Genomic DNA, 20,794 nt, shown 5'->3' on the forward strand with positions numbered 1-20,794 from the left:
TCTTATCTCCGCGTCCACCTCAGGGGGGCCCCTACATAACGGCAGGGATGAGCGTCACGTGGCACCGCTGCTCACCTGTAATAAAGTCTAATCATTCACCTCGTGCGAGATAAGAAACCTCTGCGCTAGCGGTGATGTGTCACAAGCCGTATGCTATAGCGCCCCCCATATGTATACACGTGTATCATGTGACTGATGACATCACACCCTTCTCTCTTCTCCCGCAGGATGATGTCATGATGCCGCAGAGAGTCCGGTTACAGTATGATGCGGCGCAGCGCTTCCCGAACAGTGTGAGTATTCCCAAATATACGGCGAATTCGAGCAGTCTGACAACCAATCCCAAGGCAACTTTCATTTTTCAGGAGGGGAATGTGAAAAAGAAAGCAGAGCTGTGATTGGTTGATATGCCCTGATGCGGATTAGTAAAACTAGGGGGTTTCCCGCTTGTTATTAGCAGGGACTGCGGCCACTCGGAGGAAAATGCGGGTCCTATTTCCCCTAATTGATGACTGTGCTACGGTTTATGAAAACGAGGGTAAAACTAAGTGTATCATCCATAGTGACCAATCACAAAGCAGCTTTCAATATCCCAGAAGTGAAAATAAGAATGAATGTCATGCTCTGATTGGTTGCTATGGGCCAGAAAAGACCCATAGCAACAGAATGGAAAACGAAAGTTGAGCCTTAATTGGCCAACCAATGACAGCGCAGCTTTAATGTCACCAGAGCAGAATGTGAAATGAGAACTGTGCTGTGATTGGTTGTTATGGGCAGCACAGGCCCAGCATGGTGGTCCGGGAACCTGTCCAATGTTTTGGGGGGGAATGGGGGCCGTCAGGCTGTGAACAGCAGGTGCCATGCAGTAGGAGACCCAAAATTGCCCGACACCGAGCGTGAAAATACCTCAGTGCATTCCTGACCAGCAGAGATAACACTCAGCTATTTTTATGTGAAATCGCCTGCACATTGTCACGACACTGCATCCCCTGCTCAATGGGGTCACCAATTCACCTTCAGCCTCAGGCTTGAGGCCTGGAACAAGTATATTACTGGCCTCCTCCATAGAGGACATGCCATGACAGTGCCCAGCTAGTCGTGCACCCAGAGTCCGCTGGTTCTTCAGCACCGTTGTGGTTCTGTATGGCACGTGGTCCGGCTGTGTGTGTCCTATGTACCACGGTATACAGCAATTCACAACAACAATGGTGACAGAACAGTGGATGGCTCCAGGGAATACAATGTCAGAGCCGCAGTATAGACTGACACATTGAGGTGTCACCCAGAAGCCATAGAAAGATGATAGATCAGTCCATGCAATAAGTATAGCAGGGTTTGTGTGATAGCGGGTGACATGGGGGAGTGGGTTACAGCAGCTGGCACAGCAGGGGTTAACCAGGAACAATGTGGTTGAGTTGGTTTTGGAGGAAATGACAATAGAAGACGCCCGCATCTCTGCAGACGGCGGCCATCGCTCGTCACTCTCCCCCGTCCTACACGTATCAGACGTGCGGGGCACAGTGCAAAACTTTGGCGCTCTAAACGCTATTGGCCAGTGCTGGTCACGTGACTTCCGATTATTGCCTCGGGCGTTACATGCCCTTGTCGTGTCTGCCGAATACTGTGTCATCTACAGGGGAACCCCGTCCTCCCCCCAGCACAGAGACACACGAGGATACGGAGCGCTCTCATCTCTGTACTACACGTTCCCCCTCCTAGTCTTATCTCTGTTGTCCGCTCACTCACTTCCTTCTCTGTCGCCTGCTCTCACACTCTTTCTCCTCTGTCTTGTCACTCTCGCTCTCTTTCTTTATTGCTTGGTTTTGGGTTGCTCTCTTTGTTTCCATATGCTGTCTCTTCATGTATCTCCTCTTCTCTCCTAGTGTTGCTCTCTTTCTCTTCCCTGCTGTCTCTTCCCAGTGGTGCTCTCTTCCCTGCTTTCTCTTCCCAGTGGTGCTCTCTTCCCTGCTGTCTCTTCCCAGTGGTGCTCTCTTCCCTGCTTTCTCTTCCCAGTGGCGCTCTCTTCCCTGCTGTCTCTTCCCAGTGGCGCTCTCTTCCCTGCTGTCTCTCTCAGTGGCGCTCTCTTTATCGCCGTCTCTGTGCACTTGCTCTCTCTTCCTCTTCCCTGCTGTCTCTGAATGCTCTTGCTCTCTTCCTTGCCATCCCTGTGCACTGTCTCTCTTGCTCTCTTCCTTGCCGTCTCTGAGTGTTGGCGCTCTCTCTCTATTCCTCGCTGTCTCTGTGCATCAGCGCTCCCTTCTTCTTCCCCGCGGTCTCTGTGTGGCAGCGCTCTGGCTGTGTGCGCTCTTCCCTGCTGTCTCTGAGTGCTCTCGCTCTCTTCCCCGCTGTCTCTGTGTGGCAGCTCTCTGGCTGTGTGTGTTCTTCCCTGCTGTCTCTGAGCGCTCTCGCTCTCTTCCCCGCTGTCTCTGTGCAGCAGCGCTCTTTTTCTCTTCCCCGCTGTCTCTGTGCAGCAGCGCTCTTTTCCTCTTCCCCGCGGTCTCTGTGCGGCGGCGCTCTGGCTGTGTGCGCTCTTCCCTGCTGTCTCTGTGCAGCAGCGCTCTCTTCCTCTTCCCTGCTGTCTCTGTGTGGCGGCGCTCTGGCTGTGTGCGCTCTTCCCCGCTGTCTCTGTGCAGCAGCGCTCTTTTCCTCTTCCCTGCTGTCTCTGTGCGGCGTCGCTCTGGCTGTATGCGCTCTCTTCCCTGCTGTCTCTGTGCAGCAGCGCTCTCTTCCTCTTCCCCGCTGTCTCTGTGCAGCAGCGCTCTTTTCCTCTTCCCTGCTGTCTCTGTGCGGCGTCGCTCTGGCTGTGTGCGCTCTTCCCTGCTGTCTCTGTGCAGCAGCGCTCTCTTCCTCTTCCCCGCTGTCTCTGTGCACCAGTGCTCTCTTCCTCTTCCCCGCAGTCTCTGTGCGGCGGCGCTCTGGCTGTGTGCGCTCTTCCCCGCTGTCTCTGAGCGCTCTCGCTCTCTTCCCCGCTGTCTCTGTGCGGCGGCGCTCTGGCTGTGTGCGCTCTTCCCACTGTCTCTGAGCGCTCTCGCTCTCTTCCCCGCTGTCTCTGAGCGCTCTCGCTCTCTTCCCCGCTGTCTCTGAGCGCTCTCGCTCTCTTCCCCGCTGTCTCTGTGCGGCGGCGCTCTGGCTGTGTGCGCTCTTCTTGTCACGGGAGGCTAATTCGGATCCCTGAGCGCTGCACAATACCGTTTGGATACAGCACAAAAGTTAATTTTCTGCCCGGCCACAATTGTGTCCTCTAATTACACTGCAGGAATCTTGGCAAGTGCGGATCCTGTGCGTGGGAATCGGGCCCTAATTGGGAGCGCTGCAGCTTTTAACTCTTCGCTGGACAATACAAAACATTGAATTGGAATTCAGACATTCATAAAATTCCGGCGGATCCTCAGACTGATTGCACGGTGTACGGCGTCCTGCACAGATTGGTCACAGCGTCCCCAGAGTACCAATCTAGCTGTATAAGAAGTATCCGTACAGAGCAGACATTACCAATCAATCCTGCAGAGCGCCCGCAGACATTACTAATCATACGGGCAGGCCCGTTTGTAACCTTGAATGTATCCTGTCTATTCAGTCCAGACTAGGCCTATCACAGGCATGACCAATCCATAGCAGAGCGAGCTCCTCTTTCTACAACACAGACATTATCAATCAATCCTGCTGAGCGCTCCCAGACATTACTAATCATACAGACAGGCCCGGTTGTAACCTTGAATGTATCCTGTCTGTTCAGTCCACACTAGCCCTATCACAGGCATGGCCAATCCATAACAGAGCAAGCTCCTCCTTCTACAAGAAAGACATTACCAATCAATCACGCTCTGTTTGCGCTACACGTAGGCCGCATTTTGACCTCCCCTTTAAACGCCCTGCCCGTGTTTTTCGCGCAGCAGTGAGCATTGCTGACACACCAGAGAAAACGCATTGTCCTTGTGCACAGACATGAGCAGACATAACACGAGCCGATGTGTCGCCCGTCCGCTGCGCGTCATTGTTATCCTGTCACATCAGTAATCACAGCCACAAATTCCTCGCACCGGTCTGACCGGTCACATGACTGCGGCGCGGCGTCTGCTCTTTACACTACACACCTGTCACTCGGGGGTTATTTTTAGAGAGATTTGGGTATGAATAGTATGAAAATGGCGCCAATAGGCTCCGCCCACTATTACTCCTCTATACGATCATGTCATATCAGCGGCAGCGTGGTGTCTCCAGGTCTTGTAGGCTCAGTAGGACCCACTAAAAGTGAGTCCAGAAGCAATAGACAGTGACAGCCCCTCCCACTGGACTCTTATCTCTCATCATGGACAACCCCTTTAAGAAAAAAGATGACTACTTTCTTCCCAAGAGCCACACATGTCCATCCACATCAATCTGCCTGAGCTGCACTACTAAGCACAACCAGCAGACAAAGGTAGTGCTGTTTCGGGAATAAATTGGATATATTTATCTTGGACAACCCCTTTAAGGAGTGACCCATCTTGTCTCTTTTGATTGGTTGATATTGCTTACAGAAAGGAGACATTACTGTGAAATGAAATGACTTCTCACTGTTGTAGTACCCGTCCTGTTGTGGATGATGAGACTAATCCTAAAATCTGGACATCCCCTTTAAGGAGGAGAGCCTGTCACTGAGCGTTAGAGACCAATAAGCCTCTTTTATGTAGTGTCTTATTAGTTTGTATGACCAGGATTATGAATGTAACTAATGTCCTCTGCGGATGATGATGACGCGACGACTCCTGGAATCTGGATAATCCCTTTAAGGAAAGGAGTGTGTCATGTGACCTGTCTAAGCTCTCACGATTGGATGAGATTTTAGCCTTTGTTGCACGTTTATCACTTTGTGTGGCAGACATAACTAATCACTGTCTGGGTGTGTCTTATGCCACTCCCCCTGGAATCTGGACACACCCTTTAAGGAGGCGAGTGTGTCACGTGACCTCTCTTGGCTGTTTTGATTGGATGAGATGTTAGCTGTTGTGGTTATGGGTTTGAGATGAGTCCTCCTGCCTGGGGTAGTCCTCCAGCTATGAGTGTTATGTCACACACCAGGCGGCCCGGCGAGGCCTGGGACACCTGAATAATCAGCACCTCCTGAGGCCTCGGCCGCTCACTAGTGCAGCCTCTGATCTCCTCTCACTCCAGGAACCAGATTGATTGATTATTATTATGATTTAATTTTTGTTTCCCACATTCTCTCAACGGTGCAGCCCCTAGTTTCAGGCCTGTAACCTGTAGGCGGCACAGTGACTCAGTGGTTAGCATTACAGCCTTGCAGCACGGTGGCTCCATGGTTAGCACTGCAGCCTTGCAGCACGGTGGCTCAGTGGTTAGCACTACAGCCTTGCAGCATGGTGGCTCAGTGGTTAGCACTACAGCCTTGCAGCATGGTGGCTCCATGGTTAGCACTACAGCCTTGCAGCATGGTGGCTCAGTGGTTAGCACTACAGCCTTGCAGCATGGTGGCTCAGTGGTTAGCACTACAGCCTTGCAGCATGTTGGCTCAGTGGTTAGCACTACAGCCTTGCAGCATGGTGGCTCCGTGGTTAGCACTACAGCCTTGCAGCATGGCGGCTCCGTGGTTAGCACTACAGCCTTGCAGCATGGCGGCTCCGTGGTTAGCACTACAGCGTTGCAGCATGGTGGCTCCGTGGTTAGCACTATATCCTTGCAGCATGGTGGCTCAGTGGTTAGCACTACAGCCTTGCAGCATGGTGGCTCAGTGTTTAGCACTACAGCCTTGCAGCATGGTGGCTCAGTGGTTAGCACTACAGCCTTGCAGCACGGTGGCTCCATGGTTAGCACTACAGCCTTGCAGCACGGTGGCTCCATGGTTAGCACTACAGCCTTTCAGCATGGTGGCTTAGTGGTTAGCACTACAGCCTTTCAGCATGGTGGCTCCATGGTTAGCACTACAGCCTTTCAGCATGGTGGCTTAGTGGTTAGCACTACAGCCTTGCAGCATGGTGGCTCAGTGGTTAGCACTACAGCCTTGCATCATGGTGGCTTAGTGGTTAGCACTACAGCCTTGCAGCGCTGGGGTCCTGGGTACAAGTCCCAGGGACAACATCTGCAAAAAGTTTGTATGTTCTCTCCGTGTTTGTGTGGGTTTCCTCCGGGTCCTCCGGTTTCCTCCCATACTCCATACTGGTAGGAAGGTTAGATTGTGAGCCCCATTGGTGGCAGGGACCGATTTGGCAAACTTTGTGCAGCGCTGCGTAATCTGTGTGCGCTATATACATAAAGGAATTATTATTATTAAAATAATCATATCGTAGAAATAAGATTTTTTATTTTTTTTTTTAAACTATTCTCTTTTTCAGATTTTCTCAGTAGTGCAGTCTCAGGCTTCAGGCGTGTGACTTAAAGAGGACCTGTCACCCTCGAAAACGGCACTAGTAAGCAGCTCCTAGTGCTACAGCATGTGCCGCAGTGTTACACTACTAGCGTCATCGGAAACCTCTGATAACGCTAACAAACACCGCTGCGCTGTACACTGGAAACGCCGGACCACTCTCAAAGCGGTCCGGCATATTCATGAGGGGGCGGGATTAGGGGCGGTGACTGCCACATGATGTTCAGCAGTCACCACCAGCCTATGGAGTGAGCGGGGCGGTCCGGGGAAGAAGCAGCGCCTCGGAAAACTAGAAGCAAAAATTTTTAAAAAATTTTGGAATTTTTTTTTTCCTCCGCTCCTCTCAGTAGAGCAGCCTGAGGTTTGGGACCTGTAAAAGATATTACAGATGTGTTTTCGGGATCTGTTTTGCTAGTGATTGCTCCGGCGTCTCTCCCCGGATTCTCGCAGTGGTGCGTCCGATCTTTTTTTAGGGCCGTCTTCCCGAGCTGTTGTGATGAAGACGACTTGTTGTTACGGGATTTCCCCCTCCGAGGAGACGTCCTCCTGTTTTTCTTGTCGCGGGTCCAGGTTTTTTCGTCTCATCGTTGCGCCGGACAGGAAAGGTGTTGCGGTTACGCCTTGCACTACATGGCTTGTGCTGTGTATACTCGGCCGTGGCCCCCCGTGTCTCCCCTTCCTCTCCTGCTGCCGGACGCTTCCAGGGGAAGTCATTCCCTCCAGGGATCAAAGACTGTCCGGCCGGCCGCCATTGTCATGTAGTGCTGCCACGCTCCGAGGGCCTGAGGCACAGTAATACTTCCCTCATAGGTCTTGGCCTAATAGCAGCAGGACTATAGATTAATATTCCAGGATTGTAGCTTCACTATAATACAAGTGCACTGGGGTGTGTCCTCACACTGCTGTGCTCTGTTCTTTCTGCAGCCAGTGTTTTGTATCGTCCCTGGCGAGATGTATAAGCACAGCTATGTATGTGGTGTTAGTGGCAGCAGGACTGTGATATATGGATTTATAGTTCAGGGTTGTAGCTTCTCTAAGTGCACTGATGGTGTGTCCTCACACTGCTGTGCTCCCTGTACTCTCTGTAGCCGGTGTTGGGTATTATCCGTGGAGAGATGTGTAATCCTACAATTATTTGTGGTGGTTGTGGCAGCAGGACTGTGGAATATGGATTTATATTCCAGGATTGCAGCTTCTCAAAGTGCACTGGTGGTGTGTCCCTCACACCGCTGTGCTCTGTGCAGCCAGTGTTGTGTATTGTCCCTGGAGAGTTTTTAAATCATACCTGTGTGTATGTTGTTAGTAGCAGCAGGACTTTGATATATGTTATATTCCAGACCTGGAGCTTCTCCAAGTGCATTGGGAATGTGTCCTCACACTGCTGTGCTCTGTGCAGCCAGTGATGGGTATTGTCCCTACAATCATACCTGTGTGTATGTTTTTAGTAGCAGCAGGACTGTGATACATGGATTTATATTCCTGGGCCTGGAGCTTCTCCAAGTGCACTGGGGATGAGTCCTCACACTGCTGTGCTCTGTGCAGCCAGTGTCCCTGGAGAGATGTGTAATCATACATTTGTGTAAGTTGTTAGTAGCAGCAGGACTGTGATATATGGATTTATATTCCTGGATTGTAGCTTTTTCCAAGTCTACTGATGGTGTATCCTCACACTGCTGTGCTCTGTGCATTTGGGAACAAATTGGGAATCCTTTCAACTTTTTACCTTTTAGGAAAGCTATCAGTGTGTGGTTCTTCGTACGCCCCTTGTCCTTAGTTTATTTACGTGAATGTATGCATTTTGTATGGAATGTTCCTGAAACATTTGGGCAGGGGGTGTGAATACTTTCTGCCCCCCCCCCCCCTCTGTGATGCTGGGACTGATAGCGTGAGGCTGGAGGATAATCCTAGGACATGAATGTGTAATGTATGCGACTGATCTCGCCATCACGACAACGGGGCAGCTGTCGCTTTACAGCCCGCCGCTTATCCGGGGAGAATCGTGAAGAAGAGGGAGCGCCGGCGCGGTCACAGGGCACCCCAGGAGGGGTCCGTGCCTGGCAGCGCATCTCCCCCCTGGCACCGCGCCACGCCAGCAGCTTACAGACCTCAACCGCACCAATAGTAATCAGAGCGGAATCCCCCCCCCTCCTCCCTAATTAACTGACCCCCCCCCTCTCGCCTCTAATTAAAGCCACTTAACATTCAGAGGCGTTTGTCGCCAGGCTGAGCCGCCACTTGTTGGCGTGACATCACAATGCCCCCCCGCCCTCGTTCTCAATCTGTCACGGCGGCCGCTATTGTCCGATGATGTCACCCGCTGCCGCCTTATCTGTCTGCAACGCGTAAAAGCCATCGGGTGCGATGTGGAGGTCTGTGAGCCCCCCAATCCCATCCCCAAGTTATCACAGGTACAAGACATGAGCGCCCCACAAAGACCACACTCAGGGGATTGGAGACGTTGCAGAAGCTATGGGGGCACTATAACTAGTATGGGGGCACTATAACTAGTATGGGGGCACTATAACTCTGACTACTATGGGATGGGCACTATGAATATTATGGGGGGGCACTTTGGCTGCTGTGTCTGGGGGGGGCACCCTGGCCTCTATGTGGGGGGCTCTCTGGCCGCTATGTGGGGGGCGGGGGGGAACTCTGGCCCCTATGGGTGGGACTCTCTGTGTGCACCTTGTAGTAATGGTTACACTGTGTACATGTAAGTACTACACAGCTGCCAGTAGATACATTTATACAATGACAATGGCGGATGTGGCCCCGGGAATACTAGGGCCCCTCCGTCCTGCACCCTCATCTCTGGCACTGCTGAAATTTTCACATATACTTTCAATTCCTCCCGGTTTTCTACATCTCTGCTTGCTGTCATTCAGCTGTCCCAAGTGTCAGGCTTAGATACACACTCCTCACGTGCTTAGATACAGTGATGCGCTGTGGTTAATGTGCCTGGTTATTGTAGACCCCCCCGCCGGGATACTGGGGTGACCCCTGTGTATAATAAAAGGTGATAAAAAGAGACAAAGAGGAAGAGTCACATCCAGAAATAGGAAGGAAGCGCCGGCGAGGTGTAGTAACATCTCATGTGGTGTATGAACCAGGGTCAGGGGGTCACACACTGCAACAACACTGCATGTACTATATACACAGGGGGGGTCACACACTGCACCAACACTGCATGTATTATACACACACAGGGGGTCACACACTGCACCAACACTGCATATACTATACACACAGGGGGTCACACACTGCACCAACACTGCATATACTATACACACAGGGGGTCACACACTGCACCGACACTGCATGTACTATACACACAGGGGGTCACACACTGCAACAACACTGCATGTACTATACACACAGGGGGTCACACACTGCACCAACACTGCATGTACTATACACACAGGGGGTCACACACTGCACCAACACTGCATATACTATATACACAGGGGGGTCACACACTGCACCAACACTGCATGTACTATACATACAGGGGGGGTCACACACTGCACCAACACTGCATGTACTATACACACAGGGGGTCACACACTGCACCAACACTGCATATACTATATACACAGTGGGGGTCACACACTGCACCAACACTGCATATACTATACACACAGGGGGGGTCACACACTGCACCAACACTGCATGTACTGTACACACAGGGGGTCACACACTGCACCAACACTGCATGTACTATATACACAGGGGGGGTCACACACTGCACCAACACTGCATGTACTATACACACAGGGGGTCACACACTGCACCAACACTGCATGTACTATACACACAGGGGGTCACACACTGCACCAACACTGCATATACTATACACACCGGGGGTCACACACTGCACCAACACTGCATGTACTATATACACAGGGGGTCACACACTGCACCAACACTGCATGTACTATATACACAGGGGGGGTCACACACTGCACCAACACTGCATGTACTATATACACAGGGGGGGTCACACACTGCACCAACACTGCATGTACTATACACACAGGGGGTCACACACTGCAACAACACTGCATGTACTATACACACAGGGGGTCACACACTGCACCAACACTGCATGTACTATACACACAGGGGGTCACACACTGCACCAACACTGCATATACTATACACACCGGGGGTCACACACTGCACCAACACTGCATGTACTATATACACAGGGGGTCACACACTGCACCAACACTGCATGTACTATACACACAGGGGGGTCACACACTGCACCAACACTGCATGTACTATACACACAGGGGGTCACACACTGCACCAACACTGCATGTACTATACACACAGGGGGTCACACACTGCACCAACACTGCATATACTATACACACAGGGGGTCACACACTGCACCAACACTGCATGTACTATACACACAGGGGGTCACACACTGCACCAACACTGCATATACTATACACACCGGGGGTCACACACTGCACCAACACTGCATGTACTATATACACAGGGGGTCACACACTGCACCAACACTGCATGTACTATATACACAGGGGGGGTCACACACTGCACCAACACTGCATGTACTATATACACAGGGGGGGTCACACACTGCACCAACACTGCATGTACTATACACACAGGGGGTCACACACTGCACCAACACTGCATGTACTATACACACAGGGGGTCACACACTGCACCAACACTGCATGTACTATACACACCGGGGGTCACACACTGCACCAACACTGCATATACTATACACACCGGGGGTCACACACTGCACCAACACTGCATGTACTATATACACAGGGGGTCACACACTGCACCAACACTGCATGTACTATACACACAGGGGGTCACACACTGCACCAACACTGCATGTACTATATACACAGGGGGGTCACACACTGCACCAACACTGCATGTACTATACATACAGGGGGGGTCACACACTGCACCAACACTGCATGTACTATATACACAGGGGGGTCACACACTGCACCAACACTGCATGTACTATATACACAGGGGGTCACACACTGCACCAACACTGCATGTACTATACACACAGGGGGTCACACACTGCACCAACACTGCATATACTATATACACAGGGGGTCACACACTGCACCAACACTGCATGTACTATACACACAGGGGGTCACACACTGCACCAACACTGCATGTACTATATACACAGGGGGGGTCACACACTGCACCAACACTGCATGTACTATATACACAGGGGGGTCACACACTGCACCAACACTGCATGTACTATATACACAGGGGGGGTCACACACTGCACCAACACTGCATGTACTATACACACAGGGGGGTCACACACTGCACCAACACTGCATGTACTATATACACAGGGGGGTCACACACTGCACCAACACTGCATGTACTATATACACAGGGGGGTCACACACTGCACCAACACTGCATGTACTATATACACTCACCGGCCACTTTATTAGGTCCACCTGTCCAACTGCTCGTTAACACTTAATTTCTAATCAGCCAATCACATGGCGGCAGTGCATTTAGGCATGTAGACATGGTCAAGACAATCTCCTGCAGTTCTCCCGAGCATCAGTATGGGGAAGAAAGGTGATTTGTGGCCTGTGAACGTGGCATGGTTGTTGGTGCCAGAAGGGCTGGTCTGAGTATTTCAGAAACTGCTGATCTACTGGGATTTTCACGCACAACCATCTCTAGGGTTTACAGAGAATGGTCCAAAAAAGAAAAAACCTCCAGTGAGCGGCAGTTCTGTGGGCGGAAATGCCTTGTTGATGCCAGAGGTCAGAGGAGAATGGGCAGACTGGTTCCAGCTGATAGAAAGGCAACAGTGACTCAAATCGCCACCCGTTACACCCAAGGTAGGCAGAAGAGCATCTCTGAATGCACAGTACGTCCAACTTTGAGGCAGATGGGCTACAGCAGCAGAAGACCACACCGGGTGCCACTCCTTTCAGCTAAGAACAGGAAACTGAGGCTACAATTTGCACAAGCTCATCGAAATTGGACAGTAGAAGATTGGAAAAACGTTGCCTGGTCTGATGAGTCTCGATTTCTGCTGCGACATTCGGATGGTAGGGTCAGAATTTGGCGTCAACAACATGAAAGCATGGATCCATCCTGCCTTGTATCAGCGGTTCAGGCTGGTGGTGGTGGTGTCATGGATCCATCCTGCCTTGTATCAGCGGGTCAGGCTGGTGCTGGTGGTGTCATGGATCCATCCTGCCTTGTATCAGCGGCTCAGGCTGGTGGTGGTGGTGTCATGGATCCATCCTGCCTTGTATCAGCGGCTCAGGCTGGTGGTGGTGGTGTCATGGATCCATCCTGCCTTGTATCAGCGGGTCAGGCTGGTGGTGGGGGTGTCATGGATCCATCCTGCCTTGTATCAGCGGGTCAGGCTGGTGGTGCTGGTGTCATGGATCCATCCTGCCTTGTATCAGCGGCTCAGGCTGGTGGTGGTGGTGTCATGGATCCATCCTGCCTTGTATCAGCGGCTCAGGCTGGTGGTGGTGGTGTCATGGATCCATCCTGCCTTGTATCAGCGGCTCAGGCTGGTGGTGGTGGTGTCATGGATCCATCCTGCCTTGTATCAGTGGGTCAGGCTGGTGGTGGTGTCATGGATCCATCCTGCCTTGTATCAGTGGGTCAGGCTGGTGGTGGTGTCATGGATCCATCCTGCCTTGTATCAGCGGGTCAGGCTGGTGGTGCTGGTGTCATGGATCCATCCTGCCTTGTATCAGCGGCTCAGGCTGGTGGTGGTGGTGTCATGGATCCATCCTGCCTTGTATCAGCGGGTCAGGCTGGTGGTGGTGGTGTCATGGATCCATCCTGCCTTGTATCAGCGGGTCAGGCTGGTGGTGGTGGTGTCATGGACCCATCCTGCCTTGTATCAGCGGCTCAGGCTGGTGGTGGTGGTGTCATGGATCCATCCTGCCTTGTATCAGCGACTCAGGCTGGTGGTGGTGGTGTCATGGATCCATCCTGCCTTGTATCAGCGGGTCAGGCTGGTGGTGGTGGTGTCATGGATCCATCCTGCCTTGTATCAGCGGGTCAGGCTGGTGGTGCTGGTGTCATGGATCCATCCTGCCTTGTATCAGCGGCTCAGGCTGGTGGTGCTGGTGTCATGGATCCATCCTGCCTTGTATCAGCAGGTCAGGCTGGTGGTGGTGGTGTCATGGATCCATCCTGCCTTGTATCAGCGGGTCAGGCTGGTGGTGGTGGTGTCATGGATCCATCCTGCCTTGTATCAGCGGCTCAGGCTGGTGGTGGTGGTGTCATGGATCCATCCTGCCTTGTATCAGCGGCTCAGGCTGGTGGTGGTGGTGTCATGGATCCATCCTGCCTTGTATCAGCGGCTCAGGCTGGTGGTGGTGGTGTCATGGATCCATCCTGCCTTGTATCAGCGGGTCAGGCTGGTGGTGCTGGTGTCATGGATCCATCCTGCCTTGTATCAGCGGGTCAGGCTGGTGGTGGTGGTGTCATGGATCCATCCTGCCTTGTATCAGCGGGTCAGGCTGGTGGTGGTGGTGTCATGGATCCATCCTGCCTTGTATCAGCGGGTCAGGCTGGTGGTGCTGGTGTCATGGATCCATCCTGCCTTGTATCAGCGGGTCAGGCTGGTGGTGGTGGTGTCATGGATCCATCCTGCCTTGTATCAGCGGCTCAGGCTGGTGGTGGTGGTGTCATGGATCCATCCTGCCTTGTATCAGCGGCTCAGGCTGGTGGTGGTGGTGTCATGGATCCATCCTGCCTTGTATCAGCGGGTCAGGCTGGTGGTGGTGGTGTCATGGATCCATCCTGCCTTGTATCAGCGGGTCAGGCTGGTGGTGCTGGTGTCATGGATCCATCCTGCCTTGTATCAGCGGCTCAGGCTGGTGCTGGTGGTGTCATGGATCCATCCTGCCTTGTATCAGCGGCTCAGGCTGGTGGTGGTGGTGTCATGGATCCATCCTGCCTTGTATCAGCGGGTCAGGCTGGTGGTGGTGGTGTCATGGATCCATCCTGCCTTGTATCAGCGGGTCAGGCTGGTGCTGGTGTCATGGATCCATCCTGCCTTGTATCAGCGGGTCAGGCTGGTGGTGGTGGTGTCATGGATCCATCCTGCCTTGTATCAGCGGGTCAGGCTGGTGCTGGTGGTGTCATGGATCCATCCTGCCTTGTATCAGCGGGTCAGGCTGGTGGTGGTGTCATGGATCCATCCTGCCTTGTATCAGCGGCTCAGGCTGGTGGTGGTGGTGTCATGGATCCATCCTGCCTTGTATCAGCGGCTCAGGCTGGTGGTGGTGGTGTCATGGATCCATCCTGCCTTGTATCAGCGGCTCAGGCTGGTGCTGGTGGTGTCATGGATCCATCCTGCCTTGTATCAGCGGGTCAGGCTGGTGGTGCTGGTGTCATGGATCCATCCTGCCTTGTATCAGCGGCTCAGGCTGGTGCTGGTGGTGTCATGGATCCATCCTGCCTTGTATCAGCGGCTCAGGCTGGTGGTGGGGGTGTCATGGATCCATCCTGCCTTGTATCAGCGGGTCAGGCTGGTGGTGGTGGTGTCATGGATCCATCCTGCCTTGTATCAGCGGCTCAGGCTGGTGGTGCTGGTGTCATGGATCCATCCTGCCTTGTATCAGCGGCTCAGGCTGGTGGTGCTGGTGTCATGGATCCATCCTGCCTTGTATCAGCGGCTCAGGCTGGTGGTGCTGGTGTCATGGATCCATCCTGCCTTGTATCAGCGGGTCAGGCTGGTGGTGATGGTGTCATGGATCCATCCTGCCTTGTATCAGCGGCTCAGGCTGGTGGTGCTGGTGTCATGGATCCATCCTGCCTTGTATCAGCGGGTCAGGCTGGTGGTGATGGTGTCATGGATCCATCCTGCCTTGTATCAGCGGCTCAGGCTGGTGGTGCTGGTGTCATGGATCCATCCTGCCTTGTATCAGCGGCTCAGGCTGGTGGTGCTGGTGTCATGGATCCATCCTGCCTTGTATCAGCGGGTCAGGCTGGTGCTGGTGGTGTCATGGATCCATCCTGCCTTGTATCAGCGGCTCAGGCTGGTGGTGGTGGTGTCATGGATCCATCCTGCCTTGTATCAGCGGCTCAGGCTGGTGCTGGTGGTGTCATGGATCCATCCTGCCTTGTATCAGCGGGTCAGGCTGGTGGTGGTGGTGTCATAGATCCATCCTGCCTTGTATCAGCGGCTCAGGCTGGTGGTGGTGGTGTCATGGATCCATCCTGCCTTGTATCAGCGGGTCAGGCTGGTGGTGGTGGTGTCATGGATCCATCCTGCCTTGTATCAGCGGCTCAGGCTGGTGGTGGTGGTGTCATGGATCCATCCTGCCTTGTATCAGCGGGTCAGGCTGGTGGTGCTGGTGTCATGGATCCATCCTGCCTTGTATCAGCGGGTCAGGCTGGTGCTGGTGGTGTCATGGATCCATCCTGCCTTGTATCAGCGGGTCAGGCTGGTGGTGGTGGTGCCATGGATCCATCCTGCCTTGTATCAGGGTCAGGCTGGTGGTGCTGGTGTCATGGATCCATCCTGCCTTGTATCAGCGGCTCAGGCTGGTGGTGGTGGTGTCATGGATCCATCCTGCCTTGTATCAGCGGCTCAGGCTGGTGGTGGTGGTGTCATGGATCCATCCTGCCTTGTATCAGCGGCTCAGGCTGGTGGTGTCATGGATCCATCCTGCCTTGTATCAGCGGGTCAGGCTGGTGGTGGTGGTGTCATGGATCCATCCTGCCTTGTATCAGCGGCTCAGGCTGGTGGTGCTGGTGTCATGGATCCATCCTGCCTTGTATCAGCGGCTCAGGCTGGTGGTGGTGGTGGTGTCATGGATCCATCCTGCCTTGTATCAGCGGGTCAGGCTGGTGGTGGTGGTGTCATGGATCCATCCTGCCTTGTATCAGCGGCTCAGGCTGGTGGTGTCATGGATCCATCCTGCCTTGTATCAGCGGGTCAGGCTGGTGGTGGTGGTGTCATGGATCCATCCTGCCTTGTATCAGCGGCTCAGGCTGGTGGTGGTGGTGTCATGGATCCATCCTGCCTTGTATCAGCGGGTCAGGCTGGTGGTGGTGGTGTCATGGATCCATCCTGCCTTGTATCAGCGGGTCAGGCTGGTGGTGGTGGTGTCATGGATCCATCCTGCCTTGTATCAGCGGGTCAGGCTGGTGCTGGTGGTGTCATGGATCCATCCTGCCTTGTATCAGCGGCTCAGGCTGGTGCTGGTGGTGTCATGGATCCATCCTGCCTTGTATCAGCGGGTCAGGCTGGTGGTGGTGGTGTCATGGATCCATCCTGCCTTGTATCAGCGGCTCAGGCTGGTGGTGCTGGTGTCATGGATCCATCCTGCCTTGTATCAGCGGCTCAGGCTGGTGGTGCTGGTGTCATGGATCCATCCTGCCTTGTATCAGCGGCTCAGGCTGGTGGTGGTGGTGTCATGGATCCATCCTGCCTTGTATCAGCGGGTCAGGCTGGTGGTGGTGGTGTCATGGATCCATCCTGCCTTGTATCAGCGGCTCAGGCTGGTGGTGGTGTCATGGATCCATCCTGCCTTGTATCAGCGGCTCAGGCTGGTGCTGGTGGTGTCATGGATCCATCCTGCCTTGTATCAGTGGCTCAGGCTGGTGGTGCTGGTGTCATGGATCCATCCTGCCTTGTATCAGCGGCTCAGGCTGGTGGTGGTGGTGTCATGGATCCATCCTGCCTTGTATCAGCGGGTCAGGCTGGTGGTGCTGGTGTCATGGATCCATCCTGCCTTGTATCAGCGGCTCAGGCTGGTGGTGCTGGTGTCATGGATCCATCCTGCCTTGTATCAACGCTTCAGGCTGGTGGTGGTGGTGTCATGGATCCATCCTGCCTTGTATCAGCGGCTCAGGCTGGTGGTGGTGGTGTCATGGATCCATCCTGCCTTGTATCAGCGGCTCAGGCTGGTGGTGGTGGTGTCATGGATCCATCCTGCCTTGTATCAGCGGCTCAGGCTGGTGGTGGTGGTGTCATGGATCCATCCTGCCTTGTATCAGCGGGTCAGGCTGGTGGTGGTGGTGTCATGGATCCATCCTGCCTTGTATCAGCGGGTCAGGCTGGTGGTGGTGGTGTCATGGATCCATCCTGCCTTGTATCAGCGGCTCAGGCTGGTGGTGGTGGTGTCATGGATCCATCCTGCCTTGTATCAGCGGGTCAGGCTGGTGGTGGTGGTGTCATGGATCCATCCTGCCTTGTATCAGCGGGTCAGGCTGGTGGTGCTGGTGTCATGGATCCATCCTGCCTTGTATCAGCGGCTCAGGCTGGTGGTGGTGGTGTCATGGATCCATCCTGCCTTGTATCAGCGGCTCAGGCTGGTGGTGCTGGTGCCATGGATCCATCCTGCCTTGTATCAGCGGGTCAGGCTGGTGGTGCTGGTGTCATGGATCCATCCTGCCTTGTATCAGCGGCTCAGGCTGGTGGTGGTGGTGTCATGGATCCATCCTGCCTTGTATCAGCGGGTCAGGCTGGTGGTGCTGGTGTCATGGATCCATCCTGCCTTGTATCAGCGGCTCAGGCTGGTGGTGGTGGTGTCATGGATCCATCCTGCCTTGTATCAGCGGCTCAGGCTGGTGGTGGTGGTGTCATGGATCCATCCTGCCTTGTATCAGCGGGTCAGGCTGGTGGTGGTGGTGTCATGGATCCATCCTGCCTTGTATCAGCGGGTCAGGCTGGTGGTGCTGGTGTCATGGATCCATCCTGCCTTGTATCAGCGGCTCAGGCTGGTGGTGGTGGTGTCATGGATCCATCCTGCCTTGTATCAGCGGGTCAGGCTGGTGGTGGTGGTGTCATGGATCCATCCTGCCTTGTATCAGCGGGTCAGGCTGGTGGTGCTGGTGTCATGGATCCATCCTGCCTTGTATCAGCGGCTCAGGCTGGTGGTGGTGGTGTCATGGATCCATCCTGCCTTGTATCAGCGGCTCAGGCTGGTGGTGGTGGTGTCATGGATCCATCCTGCCTTGTATCAGCGGCTCAGGCTGGTGGTGGTGGTGTCATGGATCCCTCCTGCCTTGTATCAGCGGCTCAGGCTGGTGGTGGTGGTGTCATGGATCCATCCTGCCTTGTATCAGCGGGTCAGGCTGGTGGTGGTGTCATGGATCCATCCTGCCTTGTATCAGCGGCTCAGGCTGGTGGTGGTGGTGTCATGGATCCATCCTGCCTTGTATCAGCGGCTCAGGCTGGTGGTGGTGTCATGGATCCATCCTGCCTTGTATCAGCGGGTCAGGCTGGTGGTGGTGGTGTCATGGATCCCTCCTGCCTTGTATCAGCGGGTCAGGCTGGTGGTGGTGGTGTCATGGATCCATCCTGCCTTGTATCAGCGGGTCAGGCTGGTGGTGCTGGTGTCATGGATCCATCCTGCCTTGTATCAGCGGCTCAGGCTGGTGGTGCTGGTGTCATGGATCCATCCTGCCTTGTATCAGCGGCTCAGGCTGGTGGTGGTGGTGTCATGGATCCCTCCTGCCTTGTATCAGCGGCTCAGGCTGGTGGTGCTGGTGTCATGGATCCATCCTGCCTTGTATCAGCGGCTCAGGCTGGTGGTGCTGGTGTCATGGATCCGTCCTGCCTTGTATCAGCGGCTCAGGCTGGTGGTGGTGGTGTCATGGATCCGTCCTGCCTTGTATCAGCGTGTCAGGCTGGTGGTGCTGGTGTCATGGATCCATCCTGCCTTGTATCAGCGGCTCAGGCTGGTGGTGGTGGTGTCATGGATCCATCCTGCCTTGTATCAGCGGCTCAGGCTGGTGCTGGTGTCATGGATCCATCCTGCCTTGTATCAGCGGCTCAGGCTGGTGGTGGTGGTGTCATGGATCCATCCTGCCTTGTATCAGCGGCTCAGGCTGGTGGTGGTGGTGTCATGGATCCATCCTGCCTTGTATCAGCGGCTCAGGCTGGTGGTGGTGGTGTCATGGATCCATCCTGCCTTGTATCAGCGGGTCAGGCTGGTGGTGCTGGTGTCATGGATCCATCCTGCCTTGTATCAGCGGGTCAGGCTGGTGGTGCTGGTGTCATGGATCCGTCCTGCCTTGTATCAGCGGCTCAGGCTGGTGGTGCTGGTGTCATGGATCCATCCTGCCTTGTATCAGCGGCTCAGGCTGGTGGTGCTGGTGTCATGGATCCGTCCTGCCTTGTATCAGCGGCTCAGGCTGGTGGTGGTGGTGTCATGGATCCGTCCTGCCTTGTATCAGCGTGTCAGGCTGGTGGTGCTGGTGTCATGGATCCATCCTGCCTTGTATCAGCGGCTCAGGCTGGTGGTGGTGGTGTCATGGATCCATCCTGCCTTGTATCAGCGGCTCAGGCTGGTGCTGGTGTCATGGATCCATCCTGCCTTGTATCAGCGGCTCAGGCTGGTGGTGGTGGTGTCATGGATCCATCCTGCCTTGTATCAGCGGCTCAGGCTGGTGGTGGTGGTGTCATGGATCCATCCTGCCTTGTATCAGCGGCTCAGGCTGGTGGTGGTGGTGTCATGGATCCATCCTGCCTTGTATCAGCGGGTCAGGCTGGTGGTGCTGGTGTCATGGATCCATCCTGCCTTGTATCAGCGGGTCAGGCTGGTGGTGCTGGTGTCATGGATCCGTCCTGCCTTGTATCAGCTGGTCAGGCTGGTGGTGGTGGTGTCATGGATCCATCCTGCCTTGTATCAGCGGGTCAGGCTGGTGGTGGTGGTGTCATGGATCCATCCTGCCTTGTATCAGCGGGTCAGGCTGGTGGTGCTGGTGTCATGGATCCATCCTGCCTTGTATCAGCGGGTCAGGCTGGTGGTGGTGTCATGGATCCATCCTGCCTTGTATCAGCGGGTCAGGCTGGTGGTGGTGGTGTCATGGATCCATCCTGCCTTGTATCAGCGGGTCAGGCTGGTGGTGCTGGTGTCATGGATCCATCCTGCCTTGTATCAGCGGGTCAGGCTGGTGGTGCTGGTGTCATGGATCCATCCTGCCTTGTATCAGCGGGTCAGGCTGGTGGTGGTGGTGTCATGGATCCATCCTGCCTTGTATCAGCGGCTCAGGCTGGTGGTGCTGGTGTCATGGATCCGTCCTGCCTTGTATCAGCGGTTCAGGCTGGTGGTGGTGGTGTCATGGTGTGGGGAATATTTTCTTGGCACTCTTTGGGCCCCTTGGTACAACGCCACAGCCTACCTGAGTATTGTTGCTGCCCATGTCCATCCCTTTATGAGCACAATGTACCCTGTAACATCTGATGGCTACTTTCAGCAGGATAATGCGCCATGTCATAAAGCTGGAATCATCTCAGACTGGTTTCTTGAACATGACAATGAGGTCACTGGACACAAATGGCCTCCACAGTCACCAGATCTCAATCCAATAGAGCATCTTTGGGATGTGGTGGAACGGGAGATTCGCATCATGGATGTGCAGCCGACAAATCTGCGGCAACTGTGT

General features: G+C 54.2%; 1 protein-coding gene across 2 annotated transcripts in view; it reads left to right on the forward strand.

Annotated features, from left to right (window-relative positions):
• B3GNTL1 (UDP-GlcNAc:betaGal beta-1,3-N-acetylglucosaminyltransferase like 1) overlaps positions 1-20,794 on the forward strand; it is a 189,492-nt gene that overhangs the window by 28,964 nt on the left and 139,734 nt on the right. For both annotated transcript variants that reach the window (XM_072112656.1, XM_072112657.1), the window contains exon 6: positions 228-293. In XM_072112656.1, the coding sequence (XP_071968757.1) occupies positions 228-293 (66 nt within the window). The remainder of the gene's footprint in view (positions 1-227; positions 294-20,794) is intronic.

Source organism: Engystomops pustulosus, chromosome 6 (assembly GCF_040894005.1).
Source record: "Engystomops pustulosus chromosome 6, aEngPut4.maternal, whole genome shotgun sequence".
NCBI lineage: Eukaryota > Metazoa > Chordata > Amphibia > Anura > Leptodactylidae > Engystomops > Engystomops pustulosus.